Source organism: Plasmodium reichenowi, chromosome 10 (assembly GCF_001601855.1).
Source record: "Plasmodium reichenowi strain SY57 chromosome 10, whole genome shotgun sequence".
In the NCBI taxonomy this organism is placed as follows: Eukaryota; Apicomplexa; class Aconoidasida; order Haemosporida; family Plasmodiidae; genus Plasmodium; species Plasmodium reichenowi.
Genome location: NC_033655.1, coordinates 527,004 through 547,440, shown reverse-complemented (window position 1 = coordinate 547,440; position 20,437 = coordinate 527,004). Strand labels below are relative to the sequence as shown.

Below are 20,437 nucleotides of genomic sequence, written 5' to 3'. Positions count from 1 at the left end.
TTTTTTTTTTTTTTTTTTTTTTTTTTTTTACATGACTTGATGTGTATAAATATATATTAATTGAATATCAAAGTATTTTTATATATAAAAATAGTATTCATATTTGTATTTTTCATATATAATATTTTATTTATTAGTATATGTTATTTATAAAAAGTATTTTTATATACTACAAAAAAAAATATATATATTTATATTACTATAAATTCATACTAAATGAGTGTCTATTCTTTGTTATCCTTTTTTTTAAACATTATAACATAAATTATTTGTAAACATAATTTATAATTTCTTATAAAATTGGAAAATTCATATATAAATATATATATATATATAATTATATAGATAGTTCCTAAGAAAAAAATATTTTCATATATTACAAAATTTCAACTTATTAAACATATTTTCTATAATTACGTTGGATTTTTAATATATTAATGAATATAATTTTTTTATGATAATAAAAGTATAATATAAATCGTCTTTAAAGTAAAAGACTCTGGAATGGATGAAAAAATAGAATTATTAATTAATATAATAAAAAAATGGACGAATAAGTAACATAAAAAGCAAAATTATATATATATATATATATATATATATATATATATATATATATATATGTATATTTATTTATTTTTATATTATGTGTACATTATCCTTTTCACCTTTTTGTTTACAAATAAGGTATGCATATAAAATATATATTAAAGGAATGAATGAGGAGAAACAAGAGCACTAGTAAGTATGAATTTTACATATATTTGGTAAAAAGAACAACGCAGGAATATAATATTTTTCTATAACTTTATTATATGTATATAAGTATATATTTTTTTTTTTCTTATTTTTTATAATAATTAACATATAGTTATAATGTTACTTTTTTTAATCAAAAAGAAAAGGAATCTACTTCAAATTGTACAATAAATACATACTTTGTCATAACAGAGATAAAATTAATAGACATAAAAAATTTTTGTACTTCTATTCAAAATGAGAACAAATATTATGTTACTTTTAATTTCGAAAATGAAAACTTAATGAGAACTACAGATATGAACTTGGACTATGAAGCTTGGATAGATAAGTAATGTTTTTTGTAGTGTAATAATAAAATAAATCTGTGTCCATAAATAACATAACAAAAAAAAAAAAAAAAAAAAAAAAAAAAAAAAAAAAAAGATAGATAGATATACAAAATGGTATATTTAGAGTTGTAAAAACATATATATTTTAATTATAAAATATAATATATTCATTATAATATATATATATATATTTATTTATTTATTCATCTATTAGATTAATTAAAGATAAAGAGAAACTAAGGAACAACATAGATTTATCATCAGAGTTATTAAAAGAAAAAAATAATAATATATAACTATTTTATGTGAATACATATATTATATATATATATATATATATATATGTATATAATGTGTACATTTTGATGTCATTTATCATAACGTTCTATATAGATTTATGAAATCAAGATTTATTAAACCTCTTGATGAGAAAAGTGTTGCTTCGATTTTAGATAAAGTAAAAGAGGAACGAGAAAACACTGAAAAAAGAGAGAAAGAGGAAGAAGAAGAAAAGAAAAAAAATGCCTTAAAAAAGAAAAACCTAAAATACTCAAAGAAGGAAAATATATTAGAAAAGAAATCATCTTATGAAGACACATATGCAGTAGAAAAAATAAATTCAAAAACGGATTTCAATATTGACAATGGAAATACTGAATTAAAAAATGGCAGCACAAAAAATGATGAGAATAATAAATTGAATGAAGCACGTTCATTTTTAAAAAATATTTTATATTTTTATTTTACAGATATAGATATAAAGAAAAAGGGTAAGGAAGAAAAAATATATATTATAAAAAAATAAAGAGTTTCTATGTCCTTTAAGAAATATAAACATTTTATATATATAGAACAAGGAATCAATATATACATATATATATATATATATATATATATATATATATATATATATATATATATATATATTTTAAATCCTTTTATCATTTTTCAAAGGAAAACTCAAATACAATAATTATGTTGAAATATTAAAAATGGTGAATTACAAAATGTGCATCAGTTATAAACATATGCATAAAACTACTTCAATAGAATGTGTAGAAAATGATCAAGAAAAAAGAAACGAAATGGAAGACAATCGAAATAATGAAAAAATAGTTAATTTTCATTTTGAACATTTTAAAGGACCATTTTTATTTGATTCAGATGAAGGCATATATTCAAGTACAGATCATAATTCAAGTGATGAGTATTCATTTAATGATAATAAGGATATAAAGAAAAAACAAATAGCAATTAAAGATGAAAAAAAATATCTTCAGAATTTATTTAGTATTAATAATAAAGAGATCGATTTAATTAAAGACATTAGTATATATAAAAATAACAACTTTAATGGAAGTAATATATTTTTTAATGAATATAATAATGATGATATATATTCAGAATTATTTATATTTAATAATGACAACGAATATTATAAATATGTGTTTACTGATAATTATTATGATTTGTTATTATATATATCATATGCTGATGAAGACGACCGAGGATGCATATTTTATAATAATTATATTAATAGTTTAACACAATATTTATATGAGTTAAAAAAAAATAGAGAAGAACATTTCCATATATTTAATTTGAATGATTTGTATTTATATAAACAATTATTATACACATGTTATGAAAATGAATTAAGTTTTATATATCAAACCTTTTTAGTTCAGTTTAAAAAATTTGACACAAGTGATAGTGGATATATACATAGAAATCATTTGAAATTTATTTTACAAGAAAATGATCACATAATATCAAGACAAGAGTATAAACTGTTAATGCATATTTTTGATTGTAATGATGATAATTATGTTTACTACAACAATTTTAAGGAAGTTATTCTAAGATTACGGTAGGGGTGAAGGACATATGTATTATATAAAATTATAAATATATATATATATATATATATAAATATATTTATATATTCTTTATGCAGATTTGAGGGTATAAAAAACAGCATATATGAAAAAGATAAAAAGTTACTTCAAAAATATTTATGTGAACAACTCATAAAAAATAACTTGAAAAATAAAAAAAAAATGCATATATTTGATTGTAAAAATGTTCTTGATTTTTGTGATAAATTATATCTAAACAAAAATGTGATTCATATAATATTGTCATCCCTTAATTTTGATGAAAATTTAGAATTAGATGTTACCTTATTTTTACAAGTTTCTATTACTATTATTATGAATAGTATCAAATTAGAGAATATGCAAAAGATATACAATATCATAACAGACGAAAAAGAAAAAAAAAAAGAATTTCAAAATGGACAATCGAATATTAATTTTAAAGGAAAAAAGGATAACATAAAAATAGAAAAGGTAATAAAAATATATATTAAGAGTACAAAGAATTTTATACTTTAAAGGAAAAAAATATAAAAAAATGTCCACTTTTTTATAATAGACTAATATTCCCGCTTTGGAATTAGTCGAGAGAACTTTGACAAAGTTGTTTAAGGTGTTGGATGAGAAAAATGAAGGTTAAAAATATTGAAACGTAAAAAGCAAAAAGTTAATAGTTCAATATAATTAGGAAGAAATCAAAACATAATGATAATATATATATATATATATATATATATATATATATATATATATATATATGTGCCTGCGTGTTTAAAATTCGTATTATATATATTACATTTGTTCAACATTTCATTCTTTTTATATTTCAGATTATTTAAAAATAAACGATTTTATTGAAACACTTTTGGAATTCAATAAAAAGAAAAAAATCATTGATATAAAAGCGATATGCAGATTAAATATAAATGAATTACAAGGATTCGTAGGAGAAATAAATGCTGGTCAACAGAAAAATGCTTTTTTACATGAAAATATAAAAGATAGTACAAATTATGAACTATATAAAAAAAAAAAAATTCATTATGCATCTCATATACATAAATGGTGTTCTAAAACCTATCAAATAAGGTACCTTATTAATAATAATTTGCTTCTGTTAGTACACAGGTTGTATATATATATATTTATATGTACATATGAATAAATTTCTATTATTTTATTTTTATTAATTTATTTTGTTAGGTCATGTGAATATTATAGCTATTTCCTGAATTATCCAAATGAACTAATAGAACTAGATGTAAATATATATATGTGTTTATTTATTTATGTAGTACTGTATGATATTGTCTAAAATTCAAAAATAATACTAATTTTTTTCAAAATTTTTTAATGAATAATTTTTGTTTTATTTTTTTTTTAATGCTCATTACATATTTATACACCTAATTTACAGGATGAAATAAACAAGAAATTATTGTTTTGCGAGGAGAAGAAAGACTAATACAAAAAAAAAGTATAATATCTTATTTAAGAACAAAAGAAAATGGTGAATAGCTACATAAATAAATAAATAAATAAATATATATATATATATATATATATATATACTATACTATATTTTTTACATTTTGGTATATATAAATTTTAGGGTTAAGGGATATAAAAAAATATATATATTTTAAATGAAAAATAATAAAGAATAAAAAAAATTAATTAACAAATATTAAAAAGACTCAACACAGAGAAATTATTACTAAATAATATATATATGTATGTATATTTTATTTTATTTTGTAAAATTTATCAACAACGAATCCGTAGGTAACATAACCTTATTTTGACATTTTGATATGATATTTGAAACTTCTCTTGACAATTCAATTTTTTTTAATTCCATAAATGCAGGATTGTCCTTAACAGCAAGACCTATTAATTTGGCTACTTCAGCTTCTCCTTGTGCTTTAATAATTGTAGATTTTTTTTCTTGCTCTGCTTTAAGAACAACATATTTACTTCTTTCTGCTTCTTGTTGTGCAACTTGCTTAGCTTCAACAGCTTTTTCATATTCATTACTAAAGCTCAAATGAGTAATAGATGCATCATCAAGAAGTATATTAAAATCTTTTGCTCTTTGTACTAATTGTTCACGTACTGATTTACTTACAACTTCTCTTTGAGTAATTAACTGAGAAGCATTATATTGTGCTACAACACTTTTTAAAACTTCATTAATAATTGATGGTAATACTTTTTCATCATATTCCTTTCCTAAGGTTCTATATATTTCTACTAATTTCTTTTCATTTGGTCTTGATAATACACGACATGTTATGTTTACCATTTGTAGATCTCGAGAACCTGTTAATGACATTAATACTCTAGGTTTGGTTCTTACATCATATATTATGGATCTCTCAAAAAATGGTATTAAAAAGTGTGTACCTTCACCGTATATTTTATTTGACAAGCCAAATATTCTATTATATTTTATAGCTCGTTTCCCCGCCTCTACATTATATAAGCTATTTTTAAAAAACCAACTACCAAATGAAGTTACACCTATTATTGCTCCTATAGTTGCACCTAATTTCCCTAATTTCTTAACCTGATGTATGTCAAAATTAGGAGGAGTATTCATATTAATATAAGGCTTGAAAAGAATTTTATAGATGTTCCTTAATTTAAATTTAAATTTATACATGTATACATAAAATTATACACATATATGAAATATATATGTATACATATTATAAGTAAAATAATAAAATATATGTATATATAGAATGAAATTTATAAATGACTTATAATATTTTATCGTTTAACATTATAAAAATTTATCAGGTTTTTCATATTTTGATATATATATATATATATATATGTGGAAAATAAAAAATAAGGGAAGAAGCAAAAACAGAAAATTAATTAGGATGAATTTAATTTATTTTAAATAATAATATGTAATGAATTAAAATATAAAAATATGAAATAAATTAATGACAAATATATTGGAAAAATAAATAAAAATAAAGCAGTAATTACATTTTCAACAACGTATAAATAAATTATAATAATATAAAAAAAAAAACGTTATATATAATTATATGTATACATATATATTTTAATATTTTATTTAGTTATTTTTATTATTTTATAGTTTTATATATATAAGTATATAACATATATATTTATATATTTTACACCTTTAAAAGGTGAATAAAGAATAACGACATTTATTATTGTATATACGTATATTAATATAATATATATATATATATATATATATATATATATATATAAACTGCTCATGTAATCAAATATTTTTCATAAAAAACATCTATAATTTGAGGAAATAAAAACTTGCAGATATATGTATTTTGAAAGATTATATTTATTTTTAATTATTTTAATTACTTATATTGAAATTTTCTTTTTATACATCTAAACATATATGTTTTATATGAAAATATAAACATATTAACTATAAAAAAAAAATATATATATATAACATGTTAAATGTAATATATGATAATACAAAAGCTAAAATTATTTTTTCATATTTTATATAAACCTAAATTAGGAAAAAATATTTATCCATATATCCTAATTTATAATTATTCAATAGATTTAAGAACTCGAAAATAGATGAATAAAAGTTATATGTATTTATAATCTTATCAAGCATATATAAATATTATATATATATATATGTATGTATTTAATGATGTTTGATATAAGGACAATTATATATATAAGGGAAAACATTTACAAGTAAATGAAATTATCATTTTTTTTTTTCTGTTTTTCCTATTCATGAGTATTAAGGTATACTATTTTTTCTATAATAGGATAATTGGTGTTATTATAATTCACATGATAACAAGGTTTATTACTAAATAGGACATGGTTATATATATTTTATGAATAAAATATTATATATTAATAATTCTGTATAACATAAATATGTATTATTTTGATTACACTAGCTTAATTATATTTTAAAGATTTTTATTCTTTTAAAAACAATTTTATTTTGTTCCTTTTATTTATTGGTAAATAAAATAAACAAAAAAAAAAAAAAAAAAGATGAAGAATAAAGTTCATTACTTTTTAAATTTTAAGGAATACTTTTAAATTCATTAAAAGTGATTGAAATTTAATGTCCCCTTAATCAATTACTGTTTTTATAATAGTTGAATAATAAGGATATGAATAATATATATATATATATATATATATATATATATATATTTATATATAATGGGTCAGGTCTAATTCAAAAAACTATAGGCATATAAATATAGTATATTTTATATATTAAATAACTAATATGAAATGTGCCCATCAAAGTGTGCATTTTTAATTTATTCATATTATATGTTCTATATTGTCACTACATAAATATTTAAATTATTAATTATATACTTTTTATTTCTTTTATTTTAACATAAAAAATTTGAATAGAACAATAACTAGGGAATTTTTTAGTTTATATAAAAAAAAATTATATATATATATATATATATATGAATCATTAACATATTAAATACTAAAAAAGAAAATATACATAAATATTTCTATTATATAATATAATTTATCAATTAAAAGCAAAATTTTTTAAAAGTTATAAAAAAAAATAAAATATTTTAATTTTTATATAATTACATAGTAAGACATTAATTATGATATTTATATTTTTGTTCTTTTTGTAGAAAAATCTTTAAAAAAGTTTCGTAAAATTTTTACATATATATAATTAAGTATAAAATTAAAAAAAAAAGAGTTTTTATATTTTGATAATTGTAAAATGAAATAATATATATTATATTCTTATATATTATATGTGTATATCATTTATAATATTAGGATTTATAGAAGGCTTATTCTATAATTTTTAATTTTTTTTTTTTTTTTTACATACGATTCTGAATAGTAATATATACTTTTATACTTAATAAAAATATCATTTAATTGTTATATAATATATATATGTGTATACTTTTTTATATGCAATTATATTTAATATATAAAACATATGTGTATAAGAAATTAATATGATGTAATTTTTTATTAATATTTTATTTTATTTTTTTTATTGACTACGGTGTTTTTTTTTATAAATGCTCCAATTTTTTTTTTTTTTTTTTTTTTTTTTTTTTTTCACGTAATATATTTTACTAAATTAATTTTTTTCTTGTTAAAATATCTATTTAAAAATATTAAAAATAAAAAATTAAGAGAAAGATGAAAAGGACAGAAACATATTTCATTTTTACATAATATATATTTAATATATCTATAAAATTTTTAAGTATAATTTTATAAGGTATATATTAATTGAAATTAGAAGAATATATATATATATATATATATAATTATATATATATAATTTTTTTTTGTTATAAAATTTATAAATTTTTTATCTAAATGAATTCCTTCAAGTGTGATATTAATTGTTTATATATGATTTCTATTTTCATTATATTATTTATTATATATATATATATATTATTTATAAATGTAGATATTATTATGAACACATAAATATAGAAAATGCATACATTGTAAATATAAATATTTTTAAATTGTAAATGCTTAATAAATACATTTTATAAGCTGTGTTATTTAAATGTGTAAAAAATAAATAAATAAGTAAATTAAAAGTTATTATATTACATAAAATTTCATGTATTTATGTTTATAACATTTAAGTATATTTTATACTATTATTTATTTATTTTTTTTTCTTTTGAATAAAGTTATTCATGTAATGATATGTTTATATATATTTTTATTTGTGTTTATTTTAAGATGTTAATTTTTTTATTTATTATTTCCTTTTCTTTTTTTGTGTGTGTTTTTGTATTGTATATTTTTAATTATTTTTTATATTTAATTAGTACCCTTGAAACATTGCATATATAAAATGTGAAGCTTTTACTTTTGCTATGTCCCATATATAAAAAATGACCCATATACATATAAATAAATATGTTTATATATATTATACTTATACATATATATAGTACATATATCATTTTTATGATAGACATAAAAATATTTTGGAACACATAAAAATTGTATAAGACATTTTTCATATGCATTGTTATTTTATTTATATCGAATTTTCATTTATCATATGTATATATATAAATTTCATCATTTTGAACCATTTTAATTAAAAAAGAAAAAGACAACAAGAGAAAAAAATATGTAAAATATGAATTATATAAAAATGATTTTCATTATATATATATTATCCAAAGTATTTATAAAATGTATGAATCACATGAGGTTGTCAAATTTGTGTTTTGTAATGGATTTTTAATATATATATATATATATATATATTTATTTATTTGTTTATAAGATATCACTTTTCAATCAGAAAATTATTTATGATGTTTTATTTTATTTTATACTTTTTTTAAATATATATTTATATAATGATTGTTTTTTTTTTTTTTTGTTTCTTTTTGTTAAAATTGATGCACATAAGCACTTTACTAATATTTGCATAGACATTTCATTTTACATATTGTAAATGTAGAAGTTAAAATTATTCAACATTTAAAAAATATATGTATATTTTTACATTAATATGTAAATTTATAAATATTTTTACTAGAAACCATGATCTTAATATTGACTTTTCATTTATATTGATTTCTTTTTTCAAGTGTATTTTTTTATGTATTTCAATAAACAGGAATCATGTTAACAACAAAGAATATATATATATATATATATGTTAACTGCTTATTTTTAATGGATAGTATATTAAAAATGTATATTATCATACATATATTTATAAATATATAGAAGATGTCATAAAAATAAAATAAACATGAATATATATATATATATATATAATTATGTATTTTTTTTTTTTTTTTTTTTTTTTTTTTTTAATATTTTTATATATTTTGTATTAATATGGAAATAAAGCAATTTTAATTTCACCTTATGTAATATATTAACGTATTCTAAGAATACATATATATTACGTAAAATATACCGTATTCGTTTTTATTTTTATTTTTATTTAATATTTTATTTTTGTTTGTTTTGTTTGATCTATTTCTTATTTCTTTTAATACATAAAAAAATAAGAAAAGAAATATATTTATTAAAACATTTATTTTTATATTATTTTGTTAATACATTTTTAATTTAACCTTAATAAAAAATAAAAAGAGAAGAATAAAAATATAAAATTTTTTTTTGTTTTTTTGTTGTTTTTATCAATTATATTTTTTTTATAAAGAAATACAAATAAATAAAAAATATATAATATAATATAATATATATATATATATATTATATTTTTAATGAATGGATTTTTTTTATTATACGTATAAAATTTTAAAATAAATAATCGTATTATTAATAAAATAATAATATATGATTTATATATAAAATATTAAATGTACATTTACATATAATACATAGTAGTAACAATTTTGTTATATTGTTTTTGAAATTAAAATTTATTTGCTCAAAGTGAACTTTTGTGTACTTTAAAAAAGGAAATTTTTTTTTTTTAATATTAAATTCATTATATAATATATATATTATTATATATATATATATATATATATATATATATATATTTTATTTATATTTATATTATATATATATAATATATATATTTTAATTATTATTCAATAAAATAATATTTATATATAATGAGATTAATTAAATTATAATTTATATAATAATGTATTATATATATATATATATATAAATTCCTATTTATAAATATTTATTCTTAATATTTCTTTTTTAAAATTTTAATATATATATATTTTTTTCCTTTAATAAATTATTTATTCTCATTTTTTATCCATATTTTTATTATATATATATACTATAAATTATAAGATAATGCATATTATAAATATATAAATATATATATTTTATAATATATATAATAGTATAAAAAAAAAAAATAATATATTTATATACCTTTTAATAGTTTTATAATTATTTTTTATATTATATAATATATATAATATATATTATATATATATTATATATATATATATATATATATATATATATATATTATATGTATACTTTCTTAATATATATATTATATATATACTTTTACTTAAAAAAAAAAAAATTATATATGAAAAATCAGCCTGTTTTTCCTTTTAAATATTTTACATATTTATATATATATATATATTTATTTATTTAAGAAAAAAGAGGTAAAAAAAATTTTTAATTTTAATTTATAAATTATATTAAATAAATGCAAAAAAAAGAAAAAAAAAAATTATGAAAAAATAAAGAAAAAATTTAATATATCAATATATTATATATATTATATATTATATATATATATATTATATATATATATATATATATATATTATATATATATATATATATATTATATATATTAATGTAATATTAATAGTATATATATATATATGTAATATTTTAGAGGAAAATTATTTGATTATGATTATTTAGTATAATACAAAATATTATATTAATAATGAAAGGATATATATTATATTTAATAAGAAAATAATTTTTATCTTATATATATATATAATAATTTAAAAAAAAAGAATAATGTTAAATACGTATTATATATATATATATATATATATAAAATAATTGTTATATTATTTTTATAGACAATTATCCAATGTAATAATTTTATATTTTGTTTACATTTGTTGAAAAAAAATTATATTCTTAAAAACATATAAAAAGAGGAAAAGAATAATATATAATATATGTACGTAAGCGAATAAAAGTACATATATTAAAAAAAAAAATAAAATAATTTTCAAATAGGATAAAAAATTTTCATTTATTATATATATATATATATATATATATTTATTTATTTATATTTATATTATTATATATGTATCAAATTTTTTTTATAATTATATAATGAATATAAATAAATATGAGGAATTTTATCCAAGTATATTAATGCACGAAAGACAATGTGGTTTAAGTAGTGCCTATATAGTGTATGAAAAAGAGCAGTTAGAGATATTAGAGCAGGAGGTGCTTAAGGCTATAATTATTAAAGCTCTAATAATTGAAGAAGTAATAAAATATGTAAAATGTATATTATATAAGATTGAACATATAAAATATTATAATAATAATAATAATAATAATGATAACATTATTATAAGGTCATATGATAATACAGATATACGAAAGAATCAGATAAAAGATGTATATTGTCCTAAATTATTAAATAAGAATAATAATATAATATATGATAATAATTTAATAAAAGATGTAGATCATAATAATTTTAAAAATAAATTATACATTATACAATTTAATGGTAATGAAAATGTACGAAGGAATTTTTTTAAAATTGAGAATAAAAATACCATTAGTAATGATAATATAAGAATACAAGGAAATGATGTAATTGAAAATAAAAATGAGAAAATAAATAAATCTTTATGTAATATAATATCTAATGAAAATAAAGAAATAGTATTAAATAAGAAAAACTTGGATACCTTAATGTTATTAGAAAAAATAAAAATAAAAACAAAAACTATTTTTTTTATTAATAAGTCTTCTTATGTTGTTATATATAAAAGCATTAATGGTTATAATAATGTTTTGCAAAAAGAACTTATTGATATATCATTAAAATGTTGTAATAACAAATTTCAATTATATTCGAAATATATTAACAGCTATAGTATAATAGATTATGTTACTGATCATATAAATAAAATGAAAGAATATCAAATGAAAAATAAATTTTTAGATGACATAATTGTGAAAATAAAGGATGAACTATATATTAGTATCGATTTAATATATAAAAATAATAATAATAAAAGTTTCTTAAGTGTTATGGAAAATATCAATTATACAATTGTAAATACTTATAATATTAATCAGGACAAATTAGAGAGTTTTAAATATTTACATTTTAATTTCTTTTATATATGTTCTATATTAGAAAATAAACCAATATCTAACATAAACAAATATAATAAAGTGAACAATAACATATATAATATATTCTTATATTTTTTTGTGATGATTTTCTTTCATTTATATATCCATAATAGTGATGATAAAAGAAAGGAAGATATATGTAACAATTTTTATAATATTCTTAAGTATAATTCATATAATTGTGAAAAATTTTATGTATTCATATTATTGTGTATTAAATGTATTGTTTCTATACGTAATGATAAATTGATAAATTTTGTACCACACAATGGAAGAAGAAAGTTTTCTAATGATGATAATAAAGAATTATATAATGATAATAGTACTGAGAAAAAAATGACAATAAGGACAGGTTATCATTTTAAATTTAATATTAATAAAAAATCAATACACAATAGAAATTATTATTTTATAAATTATACACATGATGTAATTTTTAATACTTTGTATTATTATATTGTAAAAGGATGTAATAAGTATTATAAAATAAAAAAATCTAAAGGATTTAAACGGAACACCTATGATAATAATAATAATAATAATAATAATAATAATCAGTGGACTAATTATTTTAATTATATACAATTGTATAATAAATGTAAAAAAATTAATAACAAATATAGAAAGATGAAAATTCTAGGTGAGATTGTATTAACTAAAAATTTGAAGTATGAAAATAATAAGAAGAATAAAATGGGAAATGACAAATTAAGTGGAACATATTTTTTATATAACAATAATAAGAAAAGGAACTATTTTATCGTATATTATAAAAGATATATAAAGAGAGGTTATGCTAATTCAGGTAATAATAAGCAAAAGATGTTTTGTTTTAAAAATGATAATATTGTGTTATTAAATAAAATAATTTTATATTTGATAGATAAAAATAGAAAGGATGTAATTAAAAAAGATAAATTGAATATTAAAGAGTGGCATAGGAATACAAAACTATATTGTAATAGTAATAATGCAGAAGGTGGTGATGGTGGTTATAATAATCATTCAAATAGTAATTATAGAAATAATGGTAATAACAATATTGGGAACTATAATAATAGTGGTAGTAATTTCTTTGGAAATAATATGGGAGGTAATAATAATGACAATGATGATAATGACAATAATGATGAAAATAATTATAAACCAAAAAATACATGTAATGATGATGATAATGATAATGAAGGAGGAAATAAAAATAATAGTGGAAAATATAATAATTCTATAAATAAAAATGATAATAATAATAATAATAATAATAATAATAATAGTACGGATGGTGTATATGGGAATAATGTAGATAATGTAAACAATGTAATGATGAATCATTATGGTGATAAAATTCCAATTAGTAATGAAAATGGATATGATAATAATAGTAATGTTATCCATAAAAAAATGGTAGACAATAAATTAGAAGGAATAAATAAAAGTGCATCCAACAATAATATGATTAATAATAAAGTTATGAATTCTGCAGGTATTATGTCATCAAATGGAGATATGAATTATAATTTAAATTATATGAATTATATGAATAATACAAATAATATTAATATGCCAGGATCAGGTGAAGGTTCAGGGGTAAATAGAATGACTACTGTTCCAATCAATCATGTAATGAATTTTCCAAATTCATATATGAGTGGTGCAAATATGCCTAGTCAAGTTCCACAAAATATGCATTTTGATGCAATAGAAAATATGCATGATATGAAACAAACACCACAACAAATGAAGCATAAAACTAGTCAATTAAATTCTTCAACTAATCAAGGTGATATAAATAATAATGCCAAACAAGTAGGAGGATTACCTGCTAATTTCATGCAGAATCAAATGCATCCACAATACCCGTATCAACAGCAAGTACATATGCAACAATTAGTACAACAACAAAATGTGCATGGATATAATAATATGATGCAATCTAATAATCAACAAAAATTCCCAAATCAACCAGGGGCACATAAACAATCTAATGCATCTATATTAAAAATGCCACCCTTTTCATCATTGAATTCGGGAGATCAAAGAAACAGTTATTCAATTGCACAAAAGTTACCAAGGCATGTAATGGATACCAATAATAATGTTCCTAGTATAAATAATAACAACAGTAGTAGTAATAATAATAATAATCCAAGGCATTCAAGTTCAAATATGCCATCGTTAAATAACCCTAACCAATTTAATTCCGTTTCACTGAAATTCCCTTATAAAGGCAGTTCACCTCAACCATTGAATTCAATAAATAATAATAATAATCCAAATCAACAAAATCATATGCCAAATATATCTGCTCAACAAAATATGCAAAATGTAAATAATAATAATAATAATAATAATCCATCAGTAGTTCAGCAAATGAATGTTAATCATCCCATTATGCAACACAATATGATACAACAGAATCAAAATAATATGCATAATTTAGCTCCGAACAAACCAAATGAATCACAGTCAATGTTTCCATTAGGTGCATCTTCCAACCAACAAGGAAATATACAAAACTTAGCATCACCAAATAAACAAAAAATGCAACCATTATTTCAACAAGGTGGACAACAAATCATTGCACCAAATCAGAAATGTATAAATACCGCAAGTATTTCCGGTTCTATTAGTAGACAGCCGAATCAAGGAACAGGCCAAATTCCTATAAATCATCAAAATATTCAACAATTTTATCATAATAATTCTGGACAAATGTTTCCACAGCAGCCCCCTTTTTTACAAAGGGTTTCTACGACCCCACAACATGTTCCACAACAACAAGTACCTTATGAATGGATGAATAATCCTTATATGCATCATCAGTACATGCTTCAACAATGTCAGTTAACACCTCAACAATTATTTATGCATCAGCAAAAACAACAAAATAATATGTTGCATCATCAACAACAGCAACAGCAACAATTACAACACCAACAAATGCAACAACAACAGTTACATCAACAACAGATACAACAACAACAATTACATCAACAACAAATACAACAGCAACAATTACATCAGCAACAAATACAACAACAACAACAAATTCAACAACAACAAATTCAACAACAACACTTACAACAACAACAGATACAACAACACCAATTACAACAACAACAGCAACAGCAACAAGGAAATATGCCTTCATTGTCAGCGCGTCAATCGAAACAAGGAATATTACAAATGCAATCACAAAATAATATTTCTCATTTACCTCCAAACTTGGAACAACACTTTCAACAACAAAATATATCTGAATTACAACATCATCAACAACAAATGCAGAATATATCTGCGCAACATTCAAGTATTTCCACCTTTAAACCTAATGCTCAACAAACTATGTACCCAGGAGAAATGTTTAAGGATAGTAATATATTACAGGGAGAACATAATTTGGAAATCGTTGATGGTGTAAATGAAATGCAACGAACGAATGATGCTTTTAAAGGAGGAAATATAATAGAAGCTAGTAATGTATCATTGGAAGCTATAACAGAAGAAGATATTTTTGATAGTAATTACCATTGTGATATATGTAATAAAGATATAACTCATACGATTCGTATTCGATGTGCAGAATGTGTTGATTTTGATTTATGTGTAAACTGCTTTAGTACAGGGAAAGAAATGAAATCAGATAAATGCGAACACTACAATTATCATAATTATATACCTATACCTAAATATGATTTTCCATTATATAAATTAAATTGGAGTGCTGAAGAAGAGTTGTTGTTATTAGATGGAATAAGTAAATTTGGTTTTGGTAATTGGGAACAAGTTGCTGATTTAGTTAATTCGGTTGCAAATATTACTAAAACGGATAGGGAATGTGAAAGTCATTATTACAACTTTTATTTAAAATCGAATTGTGCACCGTTACCTGATAATAAAAGATTATTAATAAAACCCGATGGAAATCCATATGAAATAGAGCATGTCGTAGAAAAGGATATTAATGACAATGATGATTATGTATTGCCCAAATCGAAAAAGAATAATAGGACACAAATTATTGGATACTGGCCGTTAAGAGGTGATTTTGATATTGAATATGATAATGATGCCGAATTGTTATTAGCAGATATGGAGTTTAAAGAATCCGATTTACCACAACAGAAAGAATTGAAATTGCAAGTTTTAGAAATATATAATTCAAAATTAGATGAAAGAATTTATAGGAAGAGAACAGTTATAGAAAGAGGTTTATTAGATTCTAAAGCACAAATGCAAAAAGAAAAGAAAAGAACGAAAGAAGAAAAAGAATTATATGCTGCACTTAAACCATTATCACGATTCCATTCACCCCAACACCATGAATATTTTATACAACTATTACTAGAAGAACAAAAGCTACGTCAAAGATTAACAAAATTGCAGGAGTGGAAAGCATTAGGACTTCAAAATATAGAACAAGTACAAGAATATGAAATTGAAAAAAATAGAAGAGCTAAAGAGATGGTAAAACAAGAAAGTAATAGTACTACGGGTATTATTTCTATTAATAATATAAGCAGTAATAATAATACTGTTACAACTGAAAAATTAGGAAAATCACTAAAAACATCCAAAAAAGACTATAAAATAAAAAATAAAGAAGAAGAAACTGATGAGAATAAGAAATTGAATATAGATACGTTTGTAGCTCTTGATTTGTTAAATGAAAAGGAAGTGGAATTTTGTAAAAATATGAAACTTCCTATATTATTCTTCTTATTAATCAAAAGATTATTAATAATGGAAGTAAGCAATAGTAATTTGAATATGCTGAAAGATATTAATGAATTGAAATTAAAAGGATATAAAGTAGGTCAGCTATATGATTTCTTTTTAAGTTTTGATATAAATCAGAAAGACGAATTTTTGAACAATGGAACCGTAAACACTTCTTACGTAAAAAAAAATGATGGAAAAAGGAAAAAATCGAAAAATAATTTTGATATCTCAAATTCGAAGGAAATTGATGGTAAAGAAAAGTTAGTCGTCGATGATAAGGATGAAAAGAATGATAAAAACAGTAGCAATAATAATAATAATAATAATAATAACAATAACAGTAACAATAACAATAATAATAATAATAATAATAACAATAACAGTAACAATAACAATAATAATAATAATAATAATGCCAATGTTGATAATTATAATGTCTATGTAGATAATAATAATAGTGGTAATTACTCCTTGATGACTCTTCAGGGGGAAGTACTTAATGAAAATGAAAAAAAAGGAAAATCAAAAAATGAAGATAAGAATAAAACTTCTAATTTGGCTACCAAAAATAGTAATAAAGGATATAATAAATTAAAAAGTCCACCAAAAGACGATATGAATGATATTAAGAAAGATGCAAAGGATATTATAATCAAAAATACAAATGACATAATATTGACAGAGTGTGTAAATGATAAGAATATGCAATCTATTTTTGTGGATAATAACTTAGAATCCGAAAATAATGATCAGTTGAAGGAAAAGGAAGTAAAAGGTGATGAATTAAATTTAACCGAAAAAGAATTAAATGAACATATTCTAAATACAGTTGTTGTTGATGAAAATGATAAAAAAGGTAAAAACGAAAAAGGAAAGAATTGTGAAACACAAAAAGATATGGATAGCAATTTAATACAAAATGAAGTTGACATGAAAAGTAATGAAAGTTTATTTAATGAAAAGAAGAAAGGTTCCATAAAAAGAAAGAGTAGTATTATTAATAATTTATATGATAAAGAACATGAAAATAATGAAAATGGGAATATTTTAGAAAACGAAGTAAAAAACAACGTAACAGTTGATGATATAAAAGAAAATAAGGAAATACCAAACGGTATAACCGAAACTTTTGAAAGTATCGAGAATATTGAAGAAGAGAAAGATATGACAATGAAAGATATTAAAAATGACAATGATGATAATATTCATGATAACAAGGATGATACGAAAAATGATTGTGATCATGAAAAGGATGATGATGACTATGTTGCCCAAGAAGAAATCCTTGAAGATGATAAAAAAAGAAAAAAAAAGAAAAAAGAAAAAAAGAGTGAATATGCAGATGATAAGAATGACGAATTGAGTAGTATAAAAATAAATGAAAATGAATGTACTTCAAATGATATTGAAGAAGATATTAAGAGTATAAAGTCCTTAAGAAAAAAATCTTATGAAAAAATTAAGGGAGTTACAGCACACCTTAAAACTAATAGTAATAATAAAAAGAAAACAAATGATAATTTTGATGAAATAGAAAAAGAAACTACAGTTAGTGTAAATATTAACGATTCAAATAATAGAAAGGCAAAGAAAAAAACACCTGAAAAAGTTGAGACAAATAATTATCAAGCTCATGTTGAACCTTTGGAAAATAATGCAAAAAAAAAGAATACGAAAATGCGAATAACTAGTTATTATAGTGTAACTAGAAATGAATCAAAAATTAATAATAATTCAGATGTATATAATGATAATAGTATTACAAAAGATGATTCCAACGTAGATTTAGAAGATAAACCATCAAAAAATAAAAAATCGATTTCTTCGACTTCGACTGTTATTCTGAATAAAAATGAAAAAGGAAAACGTACCAAATTGACAAAAGAAAAGGCTACTGTTGATATACCTTCCAACGTTGATACAAAAGAAAATGATAAAAAAATGAAAAGCTTCGAAGCAAATTTGAAGAAAAAGGCCAAAAAAAGAAAGGGATCAGTAAGCTTAATCTTAAACCCCAAAAAATCCTTAAAATTATAAATATAAATATTCAATACATTTAAAGGAAGCAAATATATATATATATATATATATATATATAGCAAACACCAAAATAATATGAATAAATAAATAATTATTTTTACTATTTATTGTGAATATTTTTATATATATTAATTTTTTTATTTGTTATTGTTTCCTTAATACTTGTGAGTCTTTTTATATGTATATTCTAGTTTAGACATGTATTCATATATGAATATATATATATTTATTTATTTTGTAAATCTTTGTTTATTTATATTTTTACATTTTTCATTATCTTTCAATTTGAATATTATATATATATATATATATCATTTCCAAAGTATGAATTAACATATTAGATCATTTAGAAATAACAATAATCAAAAAGAAATATATATGTATATATATATATATATATATATCATTTTTATTACAACTTTTTTTTTTATGTTATTTTTGTTGTATATATATAAAAAAAAAAGAATATTTCACAATTTTTTAAATGATGTTAATTTATATTTTGCAAATTGTTTAAAAAGTATATTTTTTTTTTCTTCTAAATTTTCTTTTTTGCTTTAACCTTTTTCTTGTACTTTTAATATTTTAAAAACAAAATGATAAACTTTTTTAATATATGTATATATATATATATATATATATATAAATAAAAAATGGACATGAGGTTTTTAGTTCATATAAATCACAGAAAAAAGAAATAATATTTATATAATTCATGATCAAAAATTTATAATAACAAAAAAAAATTATAACAAATGAACAAACAAAAACAAAAAAATCA

General features: G+C 19.2%; 3 protein-coding genes across 3 annotated transcripts; 2 read left to right on the top strand and 1 right to left on the bottom strand.

The window, feature by feature from the left end:
• Positions 1-504: 504 nt before the first annotated feature.
• PRSY57_1014200 (hypothetical protein) lies at positions 505-4,433 on the top strand (the record flags this gene model as incomplete). Its single annotated transcript, XM_012907731.2, has 11 exons — positions 505-557; positions 688-741; positions 872-1,090; positions 1,306-1,356; positions 1,485-1,861; positions 2,046-2,961; positions 3,049-3,442; positions 3,528-3,603; positions 3,799-4,057; positions 4,172-4,229; positions 4,386-4,433. 11 exons carry the CDS (start codon positions 505-507, stop codon positions 4,431-4,433), a joined length of 2,505 nt encoding a protein of 834 aa, XP_012763185.2.
• Positions 4,434-4,718: 285 nt separating this feature from the next.
• PRSY57_1014100 (prohibitin, putative) lies at positions 4,719-5,633 on the bottom strand (the record flags this gene model as incomplete). Its single annotated transcript, XM_012907730.2, has 1 exon — positions 4,719-5,633. The coding sequence occupies one exon, from the start codon at positions 5,631-5,633 to the stop codon at positions 4,719-4,721; it is 915 nt and encodes a 304-aa protein (XP_012763184.1).
• A 6,214-nt stretch (positions 5,634-11,847) lies between these two features.
• On the top strand, positions 11,848-19,653 carry PRSY57_1014000 (transcriptional coactivator ADA2, putative; the record flags this gene model as incomplete). The annotated part of the gene is made up of 1 exon (XM_012907729.2): positions 11,848-19,653. One exon carries the CDS (start codon positions 11,848-11,850, stop codon positions 19,651-19,653), a length of 7,806 nt encoding a protein of 2,601 aa, XP_012763183.2.
• Between the last annotated feature and the right edge of the window lie 784 nt (positions 19,654-20,437).